At 42.6% G+C, this 21039-nt stretch overlaps 1 protein-coding gene across 1 annotated transcript in view; it reads left to right on the top strand.

Annotated features, from left to right (window-relative positions):
* LOC132378073 (copine-9-like) overlaps positions 1–21039 on the top strand; it is a 643860-nt gene that overhangs the window by 292726 nt on the left and 330095 nt on the right. The window contains exon 6 of the mRNA XM_059944788.1: positions 5104–5180. Coding sequence (XP_059800771.1) covers positions 5104–5180 — 77 coding nt within the window. The remainder of the gene's footprint in view (positions 1–5103; positions 5181–21039) is intronic.

The following is a 21039-nucleotide window of genomic DNA, read 5'->3' on the forward strand; positions in this document are numbered from 1 at the left end:
ATGATCTTCTCAGCTGACCTCACTATCTGCTGCAGGGTCTTGCAAACCAAGATGGTGCAATTTCCAAACCAGGCAGTGATGCAGCTGCTCAGGATGCTCTCAATACAACTGCTGTAGAATGTGATGAGGATGGGGGGGGTGGGAGATTGACCTTCCTCAACTTTCACAGAAAGTAGAGACGCTGCTGGGCTTTCTTTGCTATGGAGCTGGTGTTGAGGGACCAGGTGAGATTCTCCGCCAGGTGAACACCAAGAAATTTGGTGCTCTTAAAGATTTCTACCGAGGAGCCATCGATGTTCAGCAGAGAGTGGTTGCTCCGTGCCCTCCTGAAGTCAACAGCCATCTTTGTTTTGTTCACATTCAAAGACAGGTTGTTGGCTCTGCACCAGTCCGTTAGCCACTGCGCCTCCTCTCTGTAAGCTGACTCGTCATTCTTGCTGATGATACCCACCATGGTCATGTCATCGGCGAACTTGATGATATGGTTCGAGCTGTGTGTTGCAGCACAGTCGTGGGTCAGCAGAGTGAACAGCAGTGGACCGAGCACACAGCCCTGGGGAGCCCCCATGCTCAGTGTGATGGTGTTGGAGATGCTGCTCCCGATCCGGACTGACTGAGGTCTCCCAGTCAGGAAGTCTAGGATCCAGTTACAGAGGGAGGTGTTCAGGCCCAGTAGGCTCAGCTTTCCAATCAGTTTCTGAGGGACGATTGTGTTGAATGCTGAACTGAAGTCTATGAACAGCATCCGAATGTACGTGTTTTTTTTGTCCAGGTGGGTTAGGGCCAGGTGGAGGGTGGTGGCAATGGTGTCATCTGTTGAGCGGTTGGGACGGTACACACACTGCAGGGGGTCCAGTGAGGGGGGCAGCAGGGTCTTGATGTGCCTCATGACGAGCCTCTCAAAACACTTCATGATAATGGATATGAGTGCAATGGGACAGTAGTCATTTAGGCAGGACACTGAAGATTTCTTCAGCACAGGGACGATGGTGGCGGCCTTGAAGCACATTGGAACAGTGGCGCTGCTCAGGGAGATGTTGAAGATGTCAGTGAGAACATCTGCTAGCTGGTCTGCACATCCTCTGAGCACTCTACCAGGAATATTGTCTGGTCCAGCAGCCCTCCGTGGATTAACCCTGCTCAGGGTTCTTCTCACATCAGCCATGGTGAGACACAGCACCTGGTCATTCGCAGGAGAAGTGGACTTCCTCGTCACCACGTCATTTTCTGCCTCAAACCGGGCGTAGAAGTTATTCAGCGCATTTGGGAGGGAGGCATCACGCACACAGTCAGATGATGTTGTCTTGTAATTGGTGATGTCCTGGATGCCCTTCCACATGCGCCGCGTGTCGCCGCTGTCCTGGAAGTGGCTGTGGATTAACTGGGTGAGTGCACGCTTTGCCCCTCTGATGGCCCAGGATAGTTTGGCCCTTGGTGCTGTTAGAGCTGCCTTGTCGCCTGCTCTGAAGGCGGAGTCACGGGTCCTCAGCAGCGCATCCACCTCCGCGGTCATCCACGGCTTCTGGTTGGCGTGTATAGTGATGGTCTTGGACAGAGTAACATCATCAATGCACTTGCTGATGTAACTAGTCACTGATGCTGTGTACTCCTCTAAGTTGGTAGAGTCACCATCGGTTGCAGCCTCCCTGAACATGTGCCAGTCAGTGTGCTCAAGGCAGTCTTGAAGAGCAGAGATGGGTCCTGCTGGCCAGGTTTTCACCTGCTTCTGAACTGGTCTGGAGTGCCTGACGAGCGGTCTGTATACTGGGATTAGCATAACAGAGATGTGGTCTGAGTATCCAAGGTGGGGGCAGGGATCTGCCCAGTACGCATCGGGAATGCTTCTGTAAACCAGGTCCAACACGTTCTCCCCCCTCGTTGCAAAATCCACACACTGATGGAATTTGGGGAGCACTGACTTCAGGTTTGCGTGGTTAAAATCTCCAGCGACAATAAACAGTCCATCAGGGTGTGCGTTCTGCAGTTCGCTAATAGCCCCGTACAGTTCATAGAGCGCCTCCTTAGCATTAGCGTTGGGGGGAATGTAGACACTGACAATGAGGACAGTGGTGAATTCCCGCGGCAAATAAAATGGTCTGCATCTAACAGCCACAAACTCCACTAGTGATGAGCAGTATCTGGAAACCAGCACAGAGTTCCTACACCATTCTGTGGTGATGTAAATACACACACCACCACTGCGAGTCTTACTGGAGAGAGCTGCGTCCTTGTCCGCTCAAAACAAGGCGAGTGAATGGCAGTGTCCGAAATCCCATCAGTGAGCCATGTCTCTATAAAAACGTACGCACAGCAGACTCTGTACTCCTGCCGAGTATTTCGTTGGAGTCGGACGTAGTCCAATTTCTTGTCCATGGAGCGGACATTGGAGAGCAGAATGGTCGGGAGAGCCGGCTGGCTAGATTTTGCTTTTTGCCTGGCACGGACCCCGCCCATCCAAGAGGAGAGAAGAAGAAAGATCAGCTATGATTGAATGGCGGAGCAGCTTCGATGGGCAAGATGGCCTGATTCTGTTCTTAAGTCTTATGGTCTTATAACTATTTTGTAATTCTAAACCTGATCCCAACCAGCTCTTTGCAAATCATGGGATCTTGTGTTCTGCTCTTGAAAAGCAGGTGCTACTTGAAAATTTGATGTTGGTCCAAGATTTCCAGGCCTTTGGAAATCTCCCTGCTTGTAAAGTCAAAGTTGAGTTCATTATCATAAGCACAAGTGCATGTATGCTGAGTTATGATGAAAAACTTGCTTGTAGCAGCATCACAAGCACATAACAGCAGATACAAAACAAGAATAACCTACACGGCAACCACTTTTTTAGGTACCGTACACCTGTACAGCTGCTCATCAATGCAAATATCTAATCAAACCATCATTTGGCAGCAACTGCATGCTATAGAAGCATGAAACATGCAGACATAGTCAAAAGGTTCAATTGTTCAAATGGGGAATGATGGTTGGCACCAGACGGATGGTTTGAGTACCTTGGAATCTGCTGATCGCCTGGAATTTTCACACATTAGTGTTTACAGAGAATGATAGAGAAAAAACAAAAAAAAACATCCAATGGGTGGTGACAGTAACTCATATAAACACATGTCACAATAGTGTGTGCAGAAGAGCTTCTTTCAATGCACAACATGTTGAACCTTGAAGTGGATGGGCTACAGCAGCAGAAGACCATTCACAAACTCTCAGTAGCCACTTTATTAGGTACAGGAGATAACTATTGAAGTAATCACTGAGTTTAAATTAAGCATAATTCACACTAAATTATACAAGAAAGAACACTATTGGAACAAAAAAACAAAGTCTTTTGCAGTGCAAAGTGGAATCATAGTGTTGTTGGATTGTGCAGCAAAATGATGTTTTCAATGATAGTCTTACAGGGATATTGTCGTGGTTTCTCGTGCCCCACAAATGATTAGGAGATGCAGAAGATTCTTCAAGAAGGGTTAAACTTTAATTTGCAAATCAAAGCTGAAACAGTCATTGAGCTAGTCGCTGATTGCCCACCGATCTTTGGACATAGCATGTTTTATAGCAATCTCCTGGTTTAGTTGCATTAGCATATGCAATCGGTCTACAGTTGTGTACCACACCTACATCTGCCACTATTGTTTCTACCCATTGACTTAATCATGTTCTAATCTACATCTCTTAGCTACCTCTCATTAACACAACATTGTCTTCTACATTCTTAATATTTCATTCTCCTGCTAAATTGTGTACATGCATAGCAAATAGCAAACTCAGATTACATAATTTACATCTCTTAGCTTCCTCTTAACACACCATTGTCTTCTACATTCCTAAGATTTCATTCTCTAGCAAATAGCAAGTTGCAACTTTTATACTCCAATAATATCAGGGCTCGTTCACTCGGTGTCCACTAAAGTAAGTCTTCTGCCAAACATGGGTTCCTTCATTACCACTCTTCGATAAACCCACTCCCCTCCAAGAAACAGCACCGCCACCCCCACTCTATATTCTGTGATCTTCACTTACTTTCTGAATGTTTTGTGCATTGACCCATTGCATGGTATTTTTTTCTGCAGCGTTCCCTACCATTCTCCCAACCAACCACATCTTTTCCCACTGTTAGGAACTATCACAAGTCATGGTTGGATGCAACCTTTTCACCACAGAATCATGGATTTTTTTTAAATTACACAGTTGTTCCATTAAATGTACAACTTGCCTTAATAGATGTCTACAATGTAATATATATAGTGCATAATGTTAAAGTATAATGTAAAAATAAATAATTAAAGTTTAAAGTACATTAAAAAGCATAATGTCAGGAAATGTAGAGGATGCTTGACCAAAGTGCAGAGCAGTGGAGATGATTTTAGCAGTAAACAATATTTTAATAAATTGCAAGCTTTCAAGCCACAAGGGGCCACAGAACAAGAGAGAACAGGTATTTAACACAACAAGGCAACAAGGTAACTGCAGGCTAGGAGCAACTGGTTGAGGCTGGCTGGTTTGTATGAGTGAACAAAGTCTGTGGCTGAGAGGTGGGTTTAAATAGGCTGCAGGCAGTAAACTGGAAATGAGTGGCAGGTAACTCCTGTTAGCAGGGTGGAGACTGGGAGGATTCTGCATGTGTAGACATACTTCATTGGAGATGATTTTTCCTGTCAGCACTGCTGAAAGGCTTTCCCTGATACTGTAATTATAATTGACTTTAGAAATATTTCATAAATCTCTTTATTACTGTGTTTTCTTCTTTAAGAATCACATTACCATAAATATACTTACTTTCTGGTTCAGGGAGTCAAACTGATACCAAAGTGTCTTACATAACATACCTGAGAAAGTGCAGTGCTGCAACATAATATGTTGAATGGTGTTGAATTTCTCTCCTACAGTTCATTCGCCACTATAATCATTATGTAGCGTTATGACTGATGATATTCTAATACATCTTCTGTTTTCTAAGATTATAGGGTTATATTTGAAATTATATTTGATATAACTTGTCATGATGATGGTTTAAATTTGGAATATGTGTACCAATGAAATGATGGCAAATGCCACTTAATGCATTTAACCTGATACTTAATGCCACAATTCTTTTTTCAGGATTTCCTTGGTCAGATTTTTGTCACTCTGGGAGAAATCATTGGATCGCCAGGCAGTCGTGTAGAGAAATTATTAACGTGAGTGATGCCATGATATGTGGAATTTTTTCATTAATTTTAAATACAGAAGATTCCAATTATTGGGACACATCGGGACCAGTACAATTTGGCCCAATTTAGCTACCACCCCAATTTTTCAAAGTTTTATAGTTAAAAAGGTACAACTGGTAACAAATTATACATTTAAATAAAATACAGAACAAATTAGAACACTATCAACACTACTACCATACTATAAAACAAGGCATTATTTATAGATCCTAGGCAGTATTGATGAAGGAATTCAATGGTCACTGCTTCATTCTTTCGATTGACTGTAAATGAAAAAAATCAGTGCAAACACCTCGTGTAGGTGGTGGACTGCCTTCATAACAAGGCTACCGACTATTCCATACTCCAAATCTTAATTTTGATTGTAACATTCAAGATAATTGTCAGTACCTTCAGATTTTTTTGTAGTTCCTACCTTGTTGAAGTAGTGAAATGGTTTCATTTTCACTCCTGCCGTTTCTGGCATCTCCAAAGCCTGAACGCTTAAAACCACAGTGAACAGAGCAGTTCGGAATTGTCTTACTGCTTATTTCTCACCAACAATAAAGTGACAAAATCACTGCTTTTTGAATGTAAGTACGTGTATCTGACACTATTTACAAACCACAAACAGGAAAAAGTCTGCAGATGCTGGAAATCCATAGCACACACACAAAATGCTGGAGGAAATTGCAGGTCAGGGAGCATCTACGTAAGCAAATATTTTGGGCTGAGATCCTTCTTCAGGACTGGAAAGGAAGAGAGAAGATGCCAGAATAAAAAGGTGGAGGGAGGAGAAGGCTAGCCGGAAGGTGATAGGTGAAGCTGGGTGGGAGGGAAAGGTAAAGGGTTTGAGATGAAGGAATCTGGTAGAAGAGGAGGATGGACCGTAGGAGAAAGGGAAGGAGGAGGAGACCCAGCAGGAATTGTTAGGCAGGTGAGAAGGGGTAAAAGGCCAGTGTGAGGAATAGAGAAAGAGGGGAGAGGAAGGGAAAACATTACCAGAAGGCAAAATCGATATTCATGCCATCGAGTTTGAGGTTACTCAGAGGGAATATAAGGTGTTGCACCTCCACCCTGAGAGTGGCTTCATCATGGCACAAGAGGAGGACATGGGCTGACATATCGGAATGGGAACAGGAATCGGAGTTCTAATGTTTGGCCACCAGGAAGTTCTGCTTTAGACGACTGGAGCAGAGAGGCTCAACGGAGTGATTCCCCAACTTACAATGGGTCTCACCAACATAGAGGAAGCCACATTGGATTCAGTGGACACAATAGATGGCCCCAGCAGATTTGCGGGTGTAATGTTGCCTCACCTGGAAAAACTGTTTGGGACCCTGAATGGTGGTAACGGAGGAGGTGAATGGGTAGATGTAGCACCCTGGCCGTTTGCAGGAATAAGTGCAGGGGCTGAGATTAGTGGCAAAATTATTTGAAAACTGTTTACTTTTAGCATGATGTAGTGTCTAACGACCACACAAGTACACATGACAAATGCTAGTTAGTAACTGTTGGACAGCAGTCTCCTGCCCCAATTAAGCAGCAAAGTGTCCCACAGATAAACGAAAGGAATCCCATCTATTTTCATGATTACTTTCTGTTCTGCATGAATTGTACAAAATAAGCAGCTGCCCTGATTAATTGCTGGCCCAGTTAACTGGAATCCACTGTGTTCACATATAATTTCATTTGAGGTGGATGCAATTGCAGTCTGCAAGTGTGAAGTCTGTGGTATCTTTATACATATTCCCTGAAAAAAGTATTTCCTGGAATACAGTTTACAATGATATGTCTAGAAATACTGCTTATGATGTATTTCTTATAATGAGGGTACTGACAATGTCGTTGAATGCTATGTTTGGGAATATTGCTGAAAAAAACATTACCTGTTAAAACTGATTATGCCTCTTAATACTAGTTATAATGCGATGCCTGGGGATATTGGTATTAATGATTGTTAAGTAAATACTGGTTGTGATGTACTGCCTGAGGATACTGGATGTGTTACAAAGCTGTGAGTACTATTTATTGTGCTGTATATCCTGTTGGTACTGGTTTGAGAGCCCTGCTTTGGAATATTGATATACTGGAATATCTATATAAGAAGGTCAGGCACTGCAGGCTGATGAGCTGTACATCAGCGGTGGAAAAGCTACTAGAAGGATTTGAGAGAAAGGAGTTAGCTTTTTATTTAGAGAGATTCAGCACAGAACAAGCCCTTCGAGTAGCATCGCCCGGCAACCCACTGATTTAACCCTTGCCTCAACACACAACTATTTACAATAACCAATTAACCTACTAACCAGTACATTTTAGGGTGGTGGGAAGAAACGGAGAGCCCGGAGGAAACCCTAGTGCACACAGAAAGGAACATACAAACTTGCTTACAGAGGATGCTGGGAATGAACTCTGAACTCGAATGCCCAGAGCTGTAACAGCATCACTCTAAATAAATAAATAAAGAAAGAAAGGAAGGAGTTAGTTGCATTTAGAAAAAGTGATTAAGGATCATCACCATGGCTTTGTGCATGGGAAATCATGTCACACAAATTTGACTGAAGATTTTGAAGAGGTGGCAGAGAAGATTGATGAGGGCAGAGTAGTAGATGTTGTCTCCATGGACTTCAGCAGAAGTATTAGACAAGGTTGGAACACATGGGGTTAGGGGTGAGCCACCCGATTGGATATAAATTTGATTTGGTGGAAAGAGAGTGGTGGTGGGGGGGAGATTGTGATTAGTGATGTTCCACAGGGATTAGTGCTAGATCCCCTGTAGTTTGTCATATGTTAGTGATCTGGATGAGAATGAATACAGATCACTAACATATTAATGATTGAAACTTCGGGCCCGATCAAAATGGCGGGTCCCAGCCCCAAGAGTGGAAAATAAAGCAATGTTTAGCCTATTTAAGCACAGACCCAGATGAAAATGAGCAAGGCAACAAGGCTGAAGGCGAAGGACGAACCTGTGTTCAGCTACATCGAGAAGTTTTACTCGCCTCAGTGCTGAACTGGTTCTGTGGCTGTGGCCTGTAGCCATTGGTCTCCTGGACCGGCTGTAGCACTGAACTGGCTCTGTGGCTGTGGATTCGCGTTCGGGGACTCTGCAATTCATGTTTGTGTGTTATTTGTTTACTGTATTGTATTATTTGCACGTTTTGTTCTTTTGCTTGCACATTAGGTTTTTAGTGGATGCTATTGTGTCTACCTGCAGGACTATGAATTTCAAGCTTGTATATAGACACGTACTTTGGTAATAAATGTACTTTGAAATTTTAATGTAGGTGTCATGATTTCTAAGTTTGCAGATGACACCAAAACTGATGGTAGATAGCAGACAGTGAAGAATAGCATTTGGATCTTGATCAATATTGAAAGTGGGCAAAGGAATAACAAGTATAAAGTGATTCATTTTGGTAAGTTAAACCAGAGAAGGATGTGCCTAATGAATGACGATGCCTGTCAGAGCATTGATGAACAGAGAGTCCATGGGTATAGGTCTATTGTTCCGTGAAAACAGCAACACGGGTAGACAGGACTATCTGAGGAGCACCAAGCTCAATGCAGTTCCATGTACCCTGGTTATAGTGTTGAGCCTGTGAATATGAATAGTGTTTCTGATGCTGGTTATAACTCAGAGTCTGGGATGTCACTGTCCCTGTGAATCTTGATCATGCTGTGAACACTAGTTAGATTGCAGTACCCAAATGTACTGGTTATGTCACAGTATCTCTTAGTCGTGCTGTTGTCCATGTGAATATGGTTATATTGTGTGGCCTGTTAATACAGATTATGTTACATTATCCAACTATATTGTTTATGCTGTATATCCCATGAAAACCACCTTTGTTGCAAAATTTGTGTACACTAATTATGATGTGACCTGTTGTTTCCCTCTGAATACTGGTTATAAGAATCAGGTTTATATGTAGTGAATTTTTTTTGTTTTGCGGTAGCAGTAGATCAAATATTACTAAAAGTTGCAAGAAGAAATATATATAAAAAAGTGCAAAAGAGAGAAAATTAGTGGGATAGTATTCATGGGCCTTTCAGAAATCTGATGGCAGAGGGGAAGAAGCTGATCTTAAAATGTTGAGTTCCTGTCTTCAGGCTCCTGCACCTCCTTACTGTTAGTGGAGATCCTGACGATGGAGAAGTTCATTAAACTGCAATGTCTTGAGAAACCCGTAATGCAGCAGTGTCTGGGGATATTGGTTCTGTGGCAATGTGCAGGGACACTGGTTCTGCTGCAGTATGGAAGAGTTGTGGCTTCAAACTGCATCTGGGTTTCAAAATCTAAAGATTCAAGATTCAAAGTTGTTTATGTATTTATTTTATTTAGAGATACAGCGTGAATTGGCCCTTCCAGCCCTTCGAGCAGCCTGTCCTAGCAACCCCTGACGACACGCTATTTAACCCTAACCTAATCACAGGGCAATTACCAATTGGTCTGTGGGAGGAACCTGGAGCATCCAGGGCAAACTAGGCAGTCCATGGGAGACTATGTAAATGCGGAGGATGCCAGCACTGTATTCTGAGCTCTGCCACGCTGAGCTGTTCCACAAACCGCTATGCTATCGTGACGTGGTTTAATGTCATTCCCTGCATACAAGTGTAAAGGAGAACAAAATAATTGTTACTCCAGATGAGATGCAGCACAAAAAAATATCACAAAAGGTAAGGAGTTTGTATGTTCTCTCCATGGCCATGTGTGTTTCCTCTGGGTGCTCTGGTTTCCTCCCACTGTCCAAAGACATACTGGTTAGTAGGTGCAAAATGCTGGTGGAACACAGCAGGCCAGGCAGCATCTATAAGGAGAAGCAATGTTGACTATTTTGTGTGTGTTGTTTGAATTTCCAGCATCTGCAGATTTCCTTGTGTTTGCCGGTTAGTAGGTGAATTGGTCATTGTGAATTGTCCCATAATTAGCTAGGATTAAATCAGTGGTGCTGGAGTGGTGCAGTGCAAAGGGCCAGAAGGACTTATTACACGCTGTATCTGTAAATAAATAAATAAATATACATAAGGTAGGTTACATACAATACATGCAGTAGATTTATTGTACGTCCATAAAGTGTTGCTGGGCTGTACATAAGGTGACTGACAGGAAGTAATGAACCAGTGGTGGGGGCTTTCAATATTTGTTATGATGCAATGCTTTGAGATAAGAAGTGGGAATGGATCATTGTTACTCAGTACCTGGGAATGCTGATGGTACTGCAGCTTTGGGAATACTGAGTACAATTCATTGTATTAGAATACTGGCCATAGCAGTGCATCTTGGATTGGCATAACATGGGATTGTGGATATTATGTGGTAATGGATTCAAGGCAGTACTGCTGGTGTTGTACTACTGGTTATTTGTAGGGGTTTGGGGTGCTTGTTGTGTTGGAATGTTAGATATGATGCATTCTCTGTGCACACAAAGGAAGGCAGATTCATGAGGGACTTGTAAGACATTTAGATAGGTACATGAACGTGAGGCAAATGCAATGATATAGACATAAGGGATTAGTTTAGTTGGCCACTTGATTAATTTACTTGGTTTGGCTGCAGGGCCTGTTCCTGTGCTAGACTGTTCTACCAGTGTTCACACGGATATTATTGCAGTAACTGGGGTAAACTCTCTTGGTTGGGAGGACGACTCAGAATGCAGTATTGATGGATGTTGTCTGTAACGTAGAGCTGGTGATACTGGCTGCGCATACTGCTTGGACATCCCATTTCTACGCAGTTCCAAAGAACTCTAGCCATATTCTTTTGGACCACTGGATTTCATGTTCTACTTTGGAATTCTGTTGAAGTTGTCTAAGAATCGATGGTGTTGTTGATACTGGTGATAAGTCAGCCTCTAAATACTTGCTAAAATGTTGTGATGGGAATACATGGACAATGAGGTGTCTCTGAATATTAATTGTATTGCTGTGCCTGGGGAAATGGGCTGTGGTGAGATGTGTCATCTGCTAATATCATTTACAATGTGTGTCTAAGAATCCTGTTTATAATGAAGTTGGTGGCATTATTGGAGACATGAGAGACTGCAGAAACTGGAATCTGGAGCCAAAACACAAACTGCTGGAGAAACTCAACAGGTCAGAGAGTTCTCTCCATAGATGCTGCCTGACCTGCTGAATTCTTTCAACAGTTTGTGTTTTGTTCATGGGATCATTAGCTTCCTGTCTGTTGGGAGTTTGGTTGCCATATACTGTCTGATGGGAGCTTTGAGTCTATTGAACTTCCTAGAAATTCTGATTCTGGATGATTTTCTGAGAATACATTGCAGTGCTTGGGAAAGGTGTTTGTTAGTGATTGCCCCAACTGCTTATTTGTGACAGTGAGGTTTATAATTGCAGCTGAAAAAGTCTTAGTATTCAATTCCTCGCAGGTATGCAGAGGACTTCTGCAGCAGAATATGCCTATGTTTGTTTCCTGTCAATCAGCAGCTGGGCCAATGCATGTTAAACAAAACTGAAAATGTGAAATTAAAAAAAATAGAAAATGCTGGAAATATTCAACGAGTCAGGGAGCTTCTGCAGAAAGAAAAATATGTGTAATGTTCCGGGGTGACCTGAAGTATACAGTAAGTTGTCCTTCTCCTTCCACAGATGTTGCCTGACCTGCTGAGTGTTTCCAGCGTTTATCTCATTTGGGCAAACACATCACCTAATCAGCAGACAAATCGCAGTAGAATAGGAGATATAAGAGAATAATAAGAGAATAAGAGGTATCAGCAGACACTTGGGACGATCAGGAGGAACGGGGGCTTGAGACCGGCAGGTTGAAGAGGTCCATATTGGAACCACGCTCTTACATTTTGGCCTTTTATCTGTTTTGGTCAATAACTCTAATGCTACATTAACCTACAACCTAATCCTCTATAATTAGCTAAAGAAGCGGTGGGCAGAGGGATGTTATGCAATAGATTGTTATAGTTTGGCTTGCCTTGGCTGTAACAAGGAATAGTTTTTACTTTTAAAAGTAAGTTAGACACAAACTTGACAGAAAATAAATCTACAAATCTTAGATCTACAAAGTTTGTATTAGAAAAGACAAAGAAAGTGGACATTACTTGATAGCTTTCTTTAAAGAGCTAGTATGCGCATGATTAGCTGAAGAGTCTCCAACGACACATTACGTTAGGCCATTCAGCCCCTTGTACTTTCTCAGCTACTTAATAAGATCAAGGCTTTCACCTCACTCCCCCGATTTCCCACTCTAATATACTCCTAACGAAAGACCTGTCAATCTGTGTATTGAATATACTGAGTGACTGAACCTCCATAATGTTCTTGGGTTAATTCCAAAGATTAATTACTGTCTTTGAAATTTCTTCCTCAAGTTTGTCCTGAATGTCCAACTCTTTATTTTTAGAGATTCCTTAAGGTTGTTACAGTTGTTGGAGAAGGAGGACCCTGATCGGAAAATTCTGTTGCCTTGCACCCACTTGTGGAAGATTTTGGGAGTAAACCCTAAGGAAAAATCTGTAGCTGGTGTCCTCAATACAGTCCTGTGTTGAGTTCAACGCTGATTGGCAACTCCTTTATTTATAGATATACGACAAGGAGTAAGCCTCCTCGTCCCTCGAGCCGCACCGTCCAGCAATGCCCAAATTTAATCCTAGCCTAACTATGGGATAATTTACAATGACCAACTAGTCTACCAAGGGTACGTCTTTGGAATGTGGGGGGAAACCGGAGCACTCACACGGTCACGAAGAGAATGTACAAAATCCTTACAGGCAGCATGCGATGCAGCTGGGGCCAGACTGTATCAGTCCCTGCTGTTCCTTCGGATTCAGCGCTGTGTGGAGAGGGGGAGCCTGCTGCTTGCTCCTCATATCGTACTGGCCCTGGGTTGCATGCTGGCTTACCTGTGACAGCTAGGCTGCGGTATCCATGATCATCCCCGACCAACAGAGGGCCGCAATTGTTTTGAGACCGTGACACCTGGCTTTAGACACTCCAGCCGATGGAAACATTGTCTCCACATCTAACCTGTAAGAATCACTTTTGATTTTTCTAAATTTTTAGGGAGTATAGGCCCAGTCTGCAGAATGTCTCCTTATATAACAAACAAATCTGCCATCAGGAACCAATATTCCCTTATTGCAAGTTTATCCTTATAAGATGCTGCGACCAGACCTGTGAACAAAATTCCAGATGCACTCTCGCCAGGGGTCTAAGTAATTAAAGCAAGATGTCTCTACTCATGTTACTCTGATCCTCTTGCTAAAAAGGCCGACCTTCTCTATGGCTTCCTAATTGTTTGATGCACCTGCATTTTAATTTAAGTGATTTATGTAGAAGGGCACCTGTGCTCCTTTGAGCGTCGGCTTTTCAGATATACATGCATTCTGATTCAGATTCATTTATTTATCACAGGTACATCGAAACAATACAGTCAAATGTGTCATTTCCTTTAACAATTAACACAACCTAAGGATGTACGGGGAAAAGCCGCAAGTGTCACCACACATTCTTGCGGCAAAACAATACCCCTTCCTCCCTCGCACCTACCCACGCGCACGGACAGAACTCCAGCTGCAGGACAGGCCTGCGGGCCTTCGGTCTGCAGGATTTCACTGCAGTACTTCTGATTGATCTTTGGTATTGAACCCCTGACCCCAAACTCCTGCAGGGTCTCACCCCTTAAAGAATACTTCCCATCAAAAAAAGGTGACCTCAGTGTTTTCACATTATCTTCCATCTTTAATGTCCCTGTTCATTGACATTAGGTATCTGTACCCCTCAGCTTTCTCTGCATCCTCCCCAGAGACCGCAGTGCCACTGAGTTTGGTATCATTACCAAGCTGAGAAAGAGAGCATCACCCAGGAGTTCTTATCCAAAGCGACTTGGGAGTTCTCACGCAGGATTCCCTAATAGTTAACTTGCAGGTTGAATTGGAGGCAATGAAGGTAAATGTAATGTTAGCATTCATTTTGAGAAGACTAGAATACAAGAGCAACAATGTGATGCTGAGGATTTAAAAGCCACTGGTCAGACTGCACTTGGAATATTGTGAGCAGTTTTGGGCCCCTTGTCTAAGGGAGGGTGTGCTGACATTGGAGACAATCCAGAGGAGGTTCACAAAAATGATTCCTGGAAAGAAAGGGTTTTACATGAGGTGTGTTTGATGGCTCTGGGCCTGTACTCACTGGAGTTTCAAAGAATGAAGGGGAATCTTATTAAAATATATCAAATTTTGGAAGACCTAGATGGAGAGGGTGTTTCCTATGGTGGGGGAAGATTAGGATCAGAGGGCACAGGGACATCTATTAGAAAAGAGATGAGGAAGAATTTCGTTAGCCAGAGAAGATGAATCTGTGGAATTCATTGCCACAGATGGCTGTGAAGGCTAAGTCATTAAGTATACTTAAAGCTGAGGTTGATAGGTGCTCGATTAGTCAGGACATCAAAGGTTATAGGGAAAAGCAGGAGAATAAGGTTGGGAGGGATAATAAATCATCCTCGATGGGTCGATTGGCCTAATTCTGCTCCTATGTCTTATGGACAGATCAATGAGCTGGACAGTGAATTCTGTAAGGGTGGTTCTATATCCAAATGTCCATAATATGTCGATATCAAGCTAACTGTTGTCTAGCTCTCTGTTTCTCACTCCTATTTTTTTTAAATCATCTGGTTCTATGTTCTATCTTCCATCTATGGAAGGCATTCAAGAATCACTGAAACTTAAGAAGATGGCTGAGACGAGGTGTGCATTTATGGCCCGAGTACCAAGAGAGAGAGACAGTGAGGCGTATCAGCAGTTCACTGACTTTTAATAGGAAAAAGAATAAATATTAGGCCAACAGGCCATTAACTACAACTTTCAAACTAAAGCTAATGCTGATACAGTGGCTCTGCAGTATAGCAGGATACTAAAAAATAATGCTCTTTAACAGCATCAATCTAAACAATAGTCTTCTTTCCCAGATCAGGACAATGGTAAGCAGGGAGCATTGACATTGCTGTGGTTTTGGTTAAGTCTAAACAAGCCTGAAACGAGAGGAAGGGAATTGAATACCACCACAATGGTCTCACACTAATTGGCTGGAGCGTGCATACTCACGAGCTTGATTGCCAGTCTGATGCCACAGCCTGGCAGAGCCTTGGTTGTAACCAGGACGTTCACTACCCATCTCTCTACCATCTGAAAATTTAAAGATGAAGATCATTTAGTCTGGACAATTTATCACCTTTACCATTTCCACTGCTGGTGGTTAATTAATGGTAAACTCTTTGAGCTCCTCATTTAGTCTGGGTCTGTAATCCATTACTATTTTCAAGACGTTTTCTTTCTTTGCTTTTGTGAAGCCAGGCACAAATTATTTGTCTAATTTCTCTGCTGTTTTCTCATTCACCAATATACTTTATCTTGAGCAACACACAAACTACTGGAGGAACTTAGCAAGTCGAGCTATGGAGGGGAAATAAACAGTCAACATTTCAGGCTGAGACCGTTCATCAGGAGTGGAAAGGAAAGGGGCAAAAGCCAGAATGAGAAGGTGGGGGAGGGGAAGGAGTACAAGCTGGTAGGTGATAGGTGAGACCACAGGTGAGGGAGAAAGGGCAAAGGATGATTGGTGAAAGAGGTAAAGAGTTGAAGAAGAAGGAATATGATAAGAATGCCGGTGGACCAAGAAAGAAAGGGAAGTCGGAGGAGCTCCAGAAGAGGTTTATGAGGAAAAGAGAAGGAGTGAGAAGGGAACAAGAATGGAAAATGGAAAAGGAGAGATGTGGGAGGTGGAGAAATTACCAGAAGTTAGAGAAATTATTGCTTATGCTACCAGGTTGGACGCTACCCCAAAAGAATATGAGATGTTGCACCTGCAACTTGAGTGTGGCTGCATTGTAGCATTGGAGGAGGCCAGGGACCAATGTGTTGGAATAGGAACTGGAGATTTCACCTTTTGTGATGGCTGGAGTGAAGGTATTTCACAAAACACTCTCCCGTCTATGTCAGGCTGTACCAGGAGCACCTGATACAATAAATGACTCTGACAGAATTGAGGGCGAAGTATCAGCTCATTCTCCAGGACTGGTTGAGGCCCTGAATGCTGATGAGGGATGAGGATAGGGGCAGATGGAATTTCTCCTATCCCAAATCTGTAAGAGATCCAGATTAACTCTAACAAATTATATTTTTACTTTTTCATTGAAGGGGCTATTCCTTACTAGAGAATAGTGGAAAACCAAATATTAAGGATGATTTTAACAAGAGTTCTACAGTAATCACAGGTGACTTCAGTCTATATATATATAAAATGGTCAAATTAAATTAGCTATAGTACTGTGGAGGATGAATTCCTGGAATGTGTATGGAGGTTTTAAAAAAATTTTTTTTGCCTATAAGGAATATACATTGCTTATAAACTGTGTATTTGTTCTTTAAAAATCAGATGCCCCTTGATTATAGGAGGATGCTTATGATAGCCCACTTAAATGTTGAATTTCAGAAAGTCATTTATTGACTTCTCTTGAAAAAAACTATTTTGATCATGTTTCAGAGCCAGTCCTTATGATTATATGCCTGTGATAGCCTTGATTATGATGTCGTTCAAATCTGGCTGTGTTTTTCTTATAATATTCAGTTAGTGAGTGCAAGCTTTAAACTGAAATACTTCAGCAACCTTCCTGCCTTTCTGAAGCTTTAGTAGTGGGAGTCTGTTCAGAGTTACCGGCAACTGAAAGAGTGGTATGAATGAGGGTATCTCGGAGACACAGTAACTATCCCTGTTCTTTTATTCAGGATTCAGCCAAGCTCGCTAAAAAAAATTCAGACTCTGAGAAGCACTAAGCAACTTGAGAATTACTTGATTAATCCTTCTACAGCAATCTGTTCAAAGCTCAAACTAATTTATTATCAAAGAACATATTTGTCACTATATACAACCCTGAGATTCATTTTCTTGCAGGCATTCAGAGAAAGTACAACAAACCAAATAGATTCACACCCAACAAGACAATGTGCAAAGAAACAAATTGCAAATACAAACAGAAAAAAATTAATAAATAAGCAATAAATATTGAGAACTTGAGATGAAGAGTCCTTGAAAGTGAGTCCACAGGTTGTAGAAACAGCTCAGTGCTGTGAAGAGCAAAGTTGAGTGAAGTTAACCTCTTTGGTTCCAGAGCCCTATGACTGAAGTGTAATAAGGTCCTGAGGCCTCTGTACCTCCTTCCTGAGGCAGCAGCAAGAAGAGAGCATGGCCTGGTTGGTGGGGGTCCTTGATGATGGATGGTGCTTTTGTGCGACTGCACTCCAGGTAGATGTGCTCAATGGTGGGAGGGATTTACCCAGGCAAGACTTGTCTGGCAGCAGTCTCCTGTGAAATAATTCAGAAGATGTGGAGCTCAGGTGGTTGATGGTAGGATTGAGTTGTTCTCTTATCTGGGCAATTTACTTGCAAGTGTTTCATCATCATGTGAGGAGACATCATCTGTGGTTTGTCCTCCAAATGCTTGGTCTTTATATACTTCTCAATCAGCTGATTGGACATCATTTCGTAAACTCAAATGTGATTTTGGGAGGAAAGTTTGTTACTGATTGGCTGTACGGCAAACTTTGTGCATTGTGGTCAGGAACTTTGCCTGCATTGGCTCATAAGTAGGAGCAAGGTTTGTGTTTGTTTATAGAATTGTTCATGGAAAACCACACCTCTAGAAATTCTCTTGCAAGCTGTCTGTTTGCTGGCACCATGGCTTTCACTAATGCTCAGTGTATTTTGTGTCCCTCACGATTTTTATGGGAGAGTTGGTCATTCTGCTTTACAGCCAGTTGATGTTCATGGATTTTGGTGGATAGCTTTCTCCAAGTTAGGTTAATGAAATATTTGCTGCAATCTTGCTTTGGATTGTGTAGACCACTCTGGTCTTGTCTAAAAGCCTGGTTCATTAGTTTGGTCTGCAAAGCATTCTTCTCAACGTTGCTGTAACACCTGTGTAGTGCTGGTCTTATCTCATGTGACTGATCGCCACATTCTTTCTGAGAAAATCAAATTACCTAGTACTACACTAGGTGCTAGTAGGCCATAAGAAGCTCTAGGTATTGGAAGGAGCAATGAGTTGAAAACACACACTTCTGGAGTTAAGATTTCTTTGTAAAAAAAATAATATATACAAGATATTTACATCAGTGAGGGCAATTCAGTGATGGTAACAGCTCCAAGAACATAGAACTTTGATCACACAAAGCCAAGAGCAACATTGAGCAGAGTACCAATGTGGTCTACAAAATGCAATGCAGGACTGCAGCAAGTGTTCTGTCAGCCAGACTGTGAGAAAACACAAAAATCCATGAACATCAGCTGGCTTTAAGCCAATGCAAAGTTCTGACCACAATGCACAAAGTTCTCCACACAGCCAATTAGCGATGAGATTTCCTCTCCACATCACAATTGAGCTTCCGTCATGATGTCCAATCAGCTGATTGATCAGTATATAAAGGCCAAGCATTCAGAGGACACACCACAGTGCACTGATGACATCTCCTAATGTAGTGATGAAGCATTTGCAAATAAATTGCTAAGATTGGAGAACAACTGAACACAACAGGTCTCCTATGAGTTGCAAAGTCATTTGCAGACCACCCTGACAATAGGGCTGCATTTGTTTATTTACTTACTTATTTAGAGGTACAGTGCAGAACAGGCCCTTCCAGCCCAACGAGCCACATCATTCAGCAACCCAAGCCCAATCTGCAGGAAAATTTACAATAACCAACTAACCTGCTAACCAGTATGTGTCACGGTACGCACTGGCTATGGCTGAACTAGGGTGCTGGGGAACAGCAAATTCTGTCACGGTGAGCCCTGGTTCTAGGTGCAGAGGAATGGCAGATTTCCATGAAGAGATGGAACCAGGCGGTTATACAGAGGAATACCAACAGAGCACCAGAGGCACAACTAAGCAACACTACAAAGCAAACACTTATACAAGAACTCTACCAAGAGCGCCAAGCAAGAGTCCACTTTAAATAATTGTAGAATGTAGAACCAGTCACAATTAACTTGACAAGATTAAACAGAGAGCATAAGGGTTTAATAACTCTTATTAAATACATGTGTTCGAGAAACCCAACTCTCTACAGCAAGCCACAGAAGCCCACAAAGCTCATGAGAGTATGTCTTTGTTATGTGGCAGGAAACAGGAGCACCCTGAAGAAACCCACTAGTTTACAGGGAAGATGTACAAACTCCACACAGGTGCCATCAGAACTGAACTCTGAATTCTGGTGCCCCAAGTTGTAATGGCTCCTCTGATGCCACTCCTCCTTCCCTTTCACCTATGGTTCATTCTCCCCTCTTAACAGATTCCTCCATCTTCAGCACTTTAACTCCTCCGTCAGTCACCTCCAAGCTTCTTACTTTCTCCCTCCTCCCCCACCCACCACCTTCCGCCTCTCCGGGCTTCACTTATCACCTGCAAGCATGTACTCTTTCCCTTCTTTATTCTGGCATCTTCCCCTTCCTTTCCAATTCTGATGAAGGGTTTTGGCCTGAAATGTTGATTTCTTGTACCCTTCCATAGATGCTGCCTAACCTGCTGAGTTTCTCCAGCATGTTGTGTATGTTCTGTGGATTTCCAGTGCCTGCAGGATCTCTCGTGTTAGGGGTGAATTTTCTGCTGTGCTGCTTGGAATCTACCTTTTTTGAGCTTGTTGACACAAACCTGCTTCCCTGTAAAATCCCAGATGTTTTCAGTTCAATACAATGTTTGCTTTTCGAGTTGTTGCTTGTCCAACTTCCTTCCAACGTTAGTGGAAACGAAGCATGCTTGGGATGCTCAGGAGATGTGGCAGCTTCTGTGGAAAGAGAAACAATAATTTTTCATGAAAAGTGAGAAAGTAACTCTTTAATGTTGTGGAGAGGGAGAGGATGGAGAGCACAAGTGAACTGGCTAATGTGGAGTGGAGAGTACAGTTACCTCAGTGGTCTTCTGTGCTAATTAAGGGAGAGGAGTAAATGCTCATTGATCGTAACTGAGTGTAAAGAGAGGAAGATGAATTGAACCAGCAGCAGTGAGAAAAGAAATCTGCTGGAACTCCTACAGTTCTAGTTTTACTACTCACATGAGTGTTAGTAGCTGCTGTACCTAACTGTTATCTCTAGTGTCTTTCGATCTTGGAGCTGTAGCGAATACAATTGAAACCCATTGAAGGAAATGTGTACATAAGACACTCTGTGCAGCCTCAGGTAAATATCGCAGTGTCCTTTTGACAATGGTGAAGCTTTGAAGTAGTCACAGTTGAAATACAGGAAGATGGTGACAGTATGGTTTTATGGTCTGCCAATGTTCAAGGCCAACTACCTACATACAGTACTGTGCATGTCTTAGGGGTGTGTGTGTGTGAGGGTGGGGCACCACGGGACAGGTGGCAGAGGAGTACTGGGGTAGGGGGTAGTGCAGGTGCAGTCATAACCTGCCCTGAGACACCATGAAAGTTCATTTGATTCCAAACAATTGGTTTATTGATCATTACAAAATGTTTCTCAGGTGCTTCCCACTCCCTCCCCTCTCCCTTCCCCCTTTTCCAACCAGGATTCCCCTCTCCCTGCCCCCCTCCCACTCTCAGTCAGAACAGAAACCAACCTATATCAGAATCAGGTTTATCATAACCCAATATGTCATGAAATTCGTTGTTTTTTGCAACAGCAGTACAACACAATACATAAAGTTACCACAGAACTGTGTAAAAGTATTAGGCACCCTAGCACAATACTGTAGATATTGAATGAATGAATGGATGTATGTTTAACAGTTATTAAAATAGTGCCAGTGTTAGCTCTAAGATGTTCTTCACCATGTTAGGGTCTGTGCTTTCAAATCTTCTCTGTGAAGTAA

This window comes from Hypanus sabinus, chromosome 19 (genome assembly GCF_030144855.1).
Source record: "Hypanus sabinus isolate sHypSab1 chromosome 19, sHypSab1.hap1, whole genome shotgun sequence".
Lineage (NCBI taxonomy): Eukaryota > Metazoa > Chordata > Chondrichthyes > Myliobatiformes > Dasyatidae > Hypanus > Hypanus sabinus.